At 37.9% G+C, this 8,644-nt stretch overlaps 1 protein-coding gene across 1 annotated transcript in view; it reads left to right on the top strand.

Moving 5' to 3' along the window:
- Positions 1 to 605: 605 nt before the first annotated feature.
- The window catches only part of SLC12A2 (solute carrier family 12 (sodium/potassium/chloride transporter), member 2), a gene marked incomplete at its 5' end in the record, with an annotated part of 43,808 nt that continues 35,769 nt past the window's right edge, over positions 606 to 8,644 (top strand). Inside the window, 5 exons of the mRNA XM_009874280.1 lie at positions 606 to 725; positions 3,393 to 3,468; positions 4,198 to 4,293; positions 6,111 to 6,250; positions 7,818 to 7,928. Of these exons, the coding sequence (XP_009872582.1) occupies positions 606 to 725; positions 3,393 to 3,468; positions 4,198 to 4,293; positions 6,111 to 6,250; positions 7,818 to 7,928 (543 nt within the window). The remainder of the gene's footprint in view (positions 726 to 3,392; positions 3,469 to 4,197; positions 4,294 to 6,110; positions 6,251 to 7,817; positions 7,929 to 8,644) is intronic.

Here is an 8,644-nt window from a genome sequence, read left to right as displayed (position 1 = left end):
ACTTGCTATTCTGGTCCTACCACACAAGATCTTGAGCTCCACCATTTCATGGTCACTGCAACCGAGGCAGTGCTCGACCTTTACTGCTTTGACCAGACCCTCTTTGTTAGTGAGGATGAGATCCAGCAGTGCACCTCTTCTAGTCGGCTCCTCCACCATTTGTATGAGGAAGTTATCAATGCACTAGAGGAACCTCCTGGACTGTGGCTGGCTGGCTGAGTAGTCCTTCCAGCAAACATCAGAGAAGTTAAAATCCCCCAAGACAACCAGGGTCTGTGACTTTTGAGGCCACTCTCAGCTGCCTGTAGAAGGCCTCAATGTTTGTTTCTTAGGGCTGTAGACTTGCTTCTTAAAAATATTTATTAATCTGATGAACAGTTTGTTCTTACTGAAGCAAATTCCCTATATAAGTTTCTTTTATATTCCTTGAAATGTGAGATGCACCTCATGCAAGAAACATAAAGGAAAAGCTTAAAACCTCTACCATGTCATTCTTGAATTTTTCTATTTGCACAAGTAGATGTGTTTTTTTTACAATGCGACTCTCTATTCTTGTTAATCATATGAAAGATGAACTGGTTTTTTTTATTTGTTTGTTTTCCAAGGAGCCCTTTGAAGATGGCTATGCAAATGGTGAGGAAGGCACACCAGCTGGGGAAGCAGCTGCCACATACACACCTGATAGCAAAGGAGTGGTCAAGTTCGGCTGGATAAAAGGTGTTTTGGTAAGTTTGATGCATTGCACTTCAGTTTCTTATGGATGTGATCTTTCTAATAACCCTCCTTTTTGAGTGGGATTGTGATAGCACTGTATAAAGAAAAGATTATATGTATGAAAGCATGCAAAAATAATTTTAGGAATGGTTACTCTTACTTGTACTGAATTTTAAGGAAGTAAATACTTGAGGGCTTCAGGATCTTGGTTTCTTAGCACTGGTTTTAAAATTTTGAAGTTGCGTAGCTTTCAAGAAGGAAAAAGGTTATATAAGTATTTGTATGTGGTAGAAGAACTATATATGAAAAGTAAATTACGTGGAAATGGACATAGTACCCTTAATGTGTGTTGACTTTGGATCTGTAAAGTTTTGGTCTGAAGTATTAGAAAACTTGTGGGTTTTTATTTATTTAGAGAAGTGAAACATAATGTGTTGGGGAGAGTACCTACCGGTGTATGGTAAAACTTGACCAGGAATAAGTATTTAGATTTTGTTGAACCTATTAAAAAGAGTCACGCTTTCCTAGACTGTGGAAGTCTTAACAGTAAATACAGTGTAGTCATGATGGAAGAAAATGAATCTGTCCCCATTTGGAGAAGGAAAAATTCAAGGGTGATGTGAGGGATGTTATTATGAGTAGATTATCAACTTAGTTTTAGTATTTTGGCGAAGAGAAACCATGATTAATATGTACTCTCCAAAGCTGTAATAATTTATTGTGGTGGCTGCAAATGCAACGATTAGTTAAAACATGCTGAACTTGAGCGTTCAGAATACCTACCTGCAGGCTTCCACTGTGTATTAACAACTTGCTTATGAGTCTTGGAAGTAGCCACATTCTCTGCCTTGAGAGAAGGAAGGTGCCTGTGGTAGCTGTGAGACAACTACTACAGACTTCTATTGATGTACCCCAACCAAGGACAGAGTTGTTAATTTTAAAGCAGATGTGAAGCTGACTTAGAATTTCCAAACCTAAATTCTCTGTTGGGCTCTTTTTCTAAGCCACAATTCTAAGTATTAAAGAATTATGGGATAAATGTTGCTGAACTTCTTTAAAAGTCTACATGTCCTCCTCTTCTGTGGTTCAAAAGTTGCATTTAGTATTTCCTTGTAGACATAAGCTATCTGGGTGAATATTTCTAGCTCAAGTGATTTACATTTTGCAAAAGACTTTTAAAAACTTACCAAAACTTTTTACATTTGTGGTTTGGAGAGGTCCTTGTCTCACTTCTAACAACCAGCTAAAGTTTTTGTAGGATTGATACTGTATTCTTCAGGTAAGAGAAACACCTAAGACCTGCTATTAGTCTTCCAACTAAATTCTGTACGGAGGAGTAAGAATTTAAAATACAAAGTTAAAAAATAAACACCCCTCCCTCATGATGTTAGTGTGCAGCTGCATTGTAAGACACAGAAGTTCTAGGACTGGAAGTTTAGGAGGTTGTTTTTTTTTCTTAAAAAAAGAATAAATTATTTAGTAGGGTATTGCTTATTCCATTTTTTTTGTGGAGATTTGTGGAAGTTCTGAACTGGTGCTGTAGACGTCACATTTTTATTTTTAGTCGTGTATTTTCTAGCCTGAATTTAGGACCCTAAATTGAAATCTAATTAATTTTTATTGTCTGGTCAAGACAAACTACGAGTTTTACATTTGTAGTTGAGGTACTGGAACTTCATCTAAATCAAGGTTTTCCTGTTTTGAGCTGAAGACAACCAATTCTGTCAGTGATTTTACTTTTCCTTTGAGTCGCTTCTAAGAGGCTGCACTTTTTGAAGTTAATGGCATGTTTTTGCACACTGTGTTTTGTACAGGAAGTGATAATGCTTGATGTTTATATTTAGTGCCAAAGAGTGGTATGCAGACAGGCTCTTGCTTATACTTCTGTAGTAACCACGATCAGTAACCTTGTGTGCCACATTGGGGGTGCCAGGACATAAAAGGGTTGCAAGGAAGTAAAAAAGTTTCATCTCCAGGGAGGAGCATACAGGACAGGTGACCCAAACTTGACCAACAGATTATTCCATTCCGTATATGTCATATTCAGTATAAATCTGCTGAGTCACAAGGGTTAAGGCCTCTTCTTCAGTGGCCAGTTTCCAAGCAAGATTCTGTCAATTCTTCTGCCTTTGATCCTGAGGTCCCAAATCCAGTTCCTGTACCCAACTCTCTGCTGCTGACCTTGAGACTTTCCTGGTGCTGCCAGCTCTGCAGCGTCACTGAGGGTTGCTATTGTGGGAGGAATTGAGTTTGGTATTAGTTCTGTATGTATTTGTATATATTTCGTTTTTTTCGTATAAGAACTATTATTGTTTCATTAAAGTTGTTTTAGTTCTCTTTTCCAGAAGAAAGCCTCTCTGCTTTTTATTCCCTCTCCCTTCCTCTTTGGAGAGGAGAGGGGTTAATAAAGAGCATCTGTTAGCATTCAGTGATCCACTAATCCCTACCCTTGTCAGAGGTACTAACCTTTTAATAATATGTAGGCTCCCCTCCTTTTTTTTTTTTTTTAATCAAACCTTAGCATGTCTAGTTAAAAATATTCTTTTGAAATAATTTGAAAAGTGGTGAGGAAAGACTGCAAGATAATTTTGACAACAATGAAAGACTGAAAGGAAAAGTAAATGGAAGTGACTGCAGATGTAAGACTTAACCTATGTAAAATTTCTGCTCTGTCTTAGGTACGGTGTATGTTAAATATTTGGGGTGTGATGCTCTTCATCAGACTATCATGGATTGTAGGACAAGCTGGGATAGGTATGTGTACTAATACTATAATTTTATTTCAGTGACTTTTAACGCTTTGGATCACATTTAATCCTAGGCTTGTATTTTAAACAGGGGTAGAAAGCGAACTCAGTATTACCATTTTTTAAGGTAATTTACTCCACTCTAAAACTTTAAGTGGTATGCAGTTACTTGGACTTTTTTGTTTACCTGTAAGATATGTAATGTAAAACTGACGTTTCACACAGAATGTTAGGGGTTGGAAGGGACCTCTGGAGATCATCTAGTGCAACCCACTTGCCAGAGCAGGGTCACCTACAGCAGATCTTACTGGAACACATCCAGATGAGTTTTGAATATTTCCAGAGACTCCACAACCTCTCTGGGCAGCCTGTTTCAGCGCTCTGTTACATTTTGAAGTCTTAAGTGAACTGCAAAGAGAAACTTCTGATCTCTGATGATTAAAATCTACATACAGACAATGTAATATAAAACCACATTTCTTCAAAGGCTTAACATAGTATTGGACTGCAGAAAATCTCTCATCTGCAGAAGGCGTGTGTTTCCTTGAAGCTCTGTGATACAGCTTTTACCCTGATGATTGCAGAGAACATTTACCCAGATTTGTTTGTATCCTGAAAACTTCTCTGTACAAAAGAGGAATGAAGAAGTCTTCTGCATGAATGTGTGGAACCACACACAGTAAATTTGTGTTGTATTTACAAGACTAATTCTTTTCCTCCCCTCTTTTTCTAAAAGGTCTATCTGTCTTGGTTATTGGGATGGCTACTGTTGTGACTACTATTACAGGACTGTCTACTTCAGCAATAGCTACAAATGGGTTTGTAAGAGGAGGTAAACCTACTTTCATAAAGCTTTTAAAACTCATAATTCTGAAGTATACATAGTACGGATGGAACCTCTAATTTATTTTCCATTTTTTTTAGCATCAGGGAGAAATCAGTATGGATGAAGTGGAGGGAAGAGTTAGTTTGCTGAGGAGCAGAGTCTTCCCTATGTTTTGTACTTGACTAAGCAGTCATTATTGAAAAGTCAATAATTAGACTGATAATTTCATTTGAGTAATGACTTTCTTTTATACTATGGAAGAGACTATTTATTTGTGATTTTTGGAATACAAACATTTTTAGAGACACATATCCAGGAATGAATAGGGTCTTAATAGTTATCTGCACTGGTTGGTTAAGAGTGTGCCTGTGTGCTTGCATCTGTTCATATCCTGAAATAAAACATGATGATGAGAAAGTACATCCTATAAAAGGATAGACTATATCTTTTTGTGAGAGCATACAAAAGGACATGTCCTTGCTCTGTTGTGTTTTTTTAATACACAAAATACATTCTTCAAACTCTTTATTTCCAGCTTTCCTGAGGGTGATGGTTTCCATCCTATTTCATGGTTTATGTGCTGTTGCCAGCAATTCCTCCAAAAGAGTTTTCTGAGTGGTTGGTGCCTTTGACCATGCTCAAACTGCTTCACGACATTACAAGACTACTACTAGTAGAAAATGTGGTACAATTAAAACAGAGAGTTATACAATTTTCTTGGTTAAGAATGAAGAGAAAAACCGTGCTATCACAAAGTAAACGCACCTAATGGAAAGGATCAGCTATGAATCTTAACATTATGTCAAGCCTAGTTTCTAAATGCCCTTTCTTTGTTTAAATTGCATTATACATAACATAGCAGATTTTTCTTATCAGAGCCTTTTTTTTTTGAGTCACTCTTGCAAAATAAAATTTCATTAGAAAATGTGAATGAGAAGAACTGTAGAATAAATTTACAGCTGTTCCTCTGAAAATCTTAAAGTAACATTTTTCTGATGCTAACATTCTCGTTTGCGAAGTATGTCTAAACTGGATACCTACATATGTTTTGCACAAGAACTGTAATGTAATGAAATTAAGGATTTCCTGTTGCAAATTTTTAATGTGCACACAATTACTTTAGTCTGGAGCTGGAGGATTTTTTTGCTTCTGGAAAGCTTAGACTTAAATTGGAGAAATGTGCCTTTCATACTTTTTTTTAATATTACTCTGTTCTCTAATACTGTAGATGCTCAGTTTTCCATTTGCCACATGGGGTTTAGGATGGTGTATTTTTCAAGCTTAAAAATACAAAGAATGAGTTTGAAGAACAGAGTGGCCCTGTGTTTCTTTTGAGAGTCCCACTGGAGGGCAAAAAATTTGCTTAACAACATAGTGTTAAGAAATGGGTCAAAAGGGTTTGCAACTTGGGTGGGTTTATAACAGTCTACCTTGCCAGTTTCTTGAGCTTTAGCTAATAAATTATGTAATAGTAGAACTACGCAAAAATATTTTGAGTAGTTGGAAATAAAAGCCCAGTAATACTGCTGCTTGTGTTTTACAATTTGTTTTTTAACCATAGAACTGATTGCATAGCTGAATAATGTGACGTGGTGCACAAGTCGGGTGGTTCTTCCACCTGTTGTCTTTTCTTAAAAAGTTTGAAATGTATTCCTGAAATTCAGCGTGCCAGTCCCTAAAATGCTGAGTTTTTGTTATCTTCTAATACATCAGGGAAGGTGTAAGAGTAAATAGCATCTTGTTTCTGTAAACGTTAAGTTGCTGATAACTGTCTGTTCTTAGGCTCTGTCATGTAAATTTTTTTTGGTCTGTTTTTCTTTCAGGAGGAGCATATTACTTAATTTCCAGAAGTCTAGGGCCAGAGTTCGGTGGTGCCATAGGTCTGATTTTTGCATTTGCCAATGCTGTTGCGGTAGCAATGTATGTTGTTGGATTTGCAGAAACAGTTGTGGAGCTGCTCAAGGTATATGGATGATAGTCATTGTATCGATTACACTGTCCTTTATGCAAGTTTGTGCAGTAATCTAATCATAGAATCAGAGAACGGTGTGGATTGGAAAGGACCTTTAAAGATGATCTAGTCCAGTCCCCCTGCAGTGACCAGGGACATGTTTAACTAGATTGGGTTGCTCAGAGCTCCATCGAGCCTGACCTTGCATGTCTCCAGAGAGGGGACCTCCACCGCCAATCTGGACAACGCGTTCCGGTGTCTCACCACCTTCATTGTAAAAAACATCTTCCTTATTTCGATTCTGAATCTACCCTCTTCTAGTTTAAAACCATTGCATCTCATCCTATTGCAGTAGGCCCTGCTAAAAAGATTGTCCCAACCTGTCTGTAAGACTCCTTTAAGTATTGAAAGACTGTAATTATGTCTTCTTGGAGCCTTCTCTTCTACAGGCCAAACAAGCCCAATACTCTTAGCCTTTGCTCAGAGGAGAGGAGTTCCAGCCCTGTGATCATTTTAGTGTCCCTCATCTGGACCTGCTCCAACAGGTCCATGTCTTTCCTGTGCTGTGGACTCTGCAGCTGAACGCTGCAGGTGGGGCCTTACCAGGACAGAGCAGAGGGTCAGAATAACTTCTCTTGCTCTGTAGGCCATGCTTCTTTAGGTGAAGCCCAGGATGCAATTGGCCTTCTGGGCTATGAGAGCGCATTGCTGGCTCATGTCCAGCTTTTCATCTGCCAACACTCCCAGGTCTTTCTCTGCAGGGCTGCTTATTCTTGGGGTTCCCCTGCCAGTTCAAACTAATGAAATGAGGTACAGGATTACTATTAATATATCGGTGAAATGCTACTATAATTCAGTACCTTTTTGGAAAAAAAAAACAAATTATCATTGGTGTCAAGTGGAAATTTCCCACATTGTTTATCTTCCTGAAAAAATAAAATGCATAATTTGTAGTACGGGCCAAGCTGACTGTTGAGAACAGTGGCGGTACAGATACATGATGCAGAATCATAAGTTATTAATGCTGAGATTCTTACTAGCAAACTGTTTCTTGTAACAGTAATCGTTGTGATAGTTGTTTATATTAAGCTCATTTTTCAAAGATGTTCTGCTTACTCAAAACAATTCCTTAAGTTAAACAAGTATTATTTGTCTGTTGGGCGTTTTTGATTAAATGAGATACTGAGAACTCAGATGTACTCTTTGTAGATGGGAAGAAGTTTGTAATACATTAAAAGAAACAAGAGTGATAGTGAACGAGTAAAATACATATATACGTGCAAGGTGGTAGCAGTTGCCTTGCTGATGAGTCTAATTCTCTGGCAGTTGAGGAGGCTGTTCTCTCTGGGGATGGACTATGAATAGGAATGATCATTTCCATTTAGAAGTTTTATTGTTTTAAAAGAAGACAAACGTCAAATTACTTGTGTTAATTACTTTGTGTGTTTCATACACAAAATGAATAAATTTGTGGTCGAAAAGTTAACTCTAGTAATAAATAGCAGTCAATAAATTGCTATTCTGTGGTAGGAAACTTGGTGCTTGGTAAAGTATATGACTGTGTATTTTGTTTTGTCAGGAAAATGGAACGTTGATGGTTGATGAAATGAATGATATCAGAATCATAGGAGCTATCACAGTGGTGATTTTACTGGGCATTTCTGTTGCTGGAATGGAATGGGAAGCAAAAGTAAGGAACTCCGCTTTTCTTTTATTCTCTACTTCATAATTTTGATTGAATTTTCTACCTCAGCTGTTTGATGTATTTTTAATATACTTTTTGCACTCAGTATTGTATGCATGATATGTTAGAAGTCAGTCAGTAGGCAGTTTCTATGTAATAGCTCTCTGTCTAGGACTAGAGTGTGCAAATGTGGACAGCTTTTCAGGCCTTGGACCTCACTGGGTCCTTGGACCTCACTAGAAGCTTAAGCATTTATGAGAACCTAAAAATCAACGTAGTCTACTCTTAATCATAGAATCATTCAGGTTGGAAAAAAACCCTGGGATCATCAAGTCCAAACTATAACCCTGCTCTACAAAGCTCACCCCAAACCATATCCCCCAACAGCACATCTAAATGACTTTTAAACACCATCCAGGGATGGTGACTCAACCACCTCCCTGGGCAGCCTATGCCAATGTCTGACTACTCCTTCTGTGAAAAAAATTTTCCTCTTACAGTTTGAAGCCATTCCCTCTTGTTCTATTGCTAATTACCTGTGAGAAGAGACCAGCATCAATCTCTCTACAATGTCCTTTCAGGTAGTTATAAAGAGAAAAAGGCTCTCCTCCCAGTTTTTATTGTTGAGCATGAGGTTACATACAATGGAGTATCCCTTTGGTCAGTCCAGGTCAGCTGCCCTGGATGTTTCCTCCCAGTTCATGTGCGTTCCCAGCAGGGTC

This window comes from Apaloderma vittatum, unplaced genomic scaffold (genome assembly GCF_000703405.1).
Source record: "Apaloderma vittatum isolate BGI_N311 unplaced genomic scaffold, ASM70340v1 scaffold8588, whole genome shotgun sequence".
Classification (NCBI taxonomy): Eukaryota; Metazoa; Chordata; class Aves; order Trogoniformes; family Trogonidae; genus Apaloderma; species Apaloderma vittatum.
This window is presented reverse-complemented; position numbering and strand designations above follow the sequence as displayed.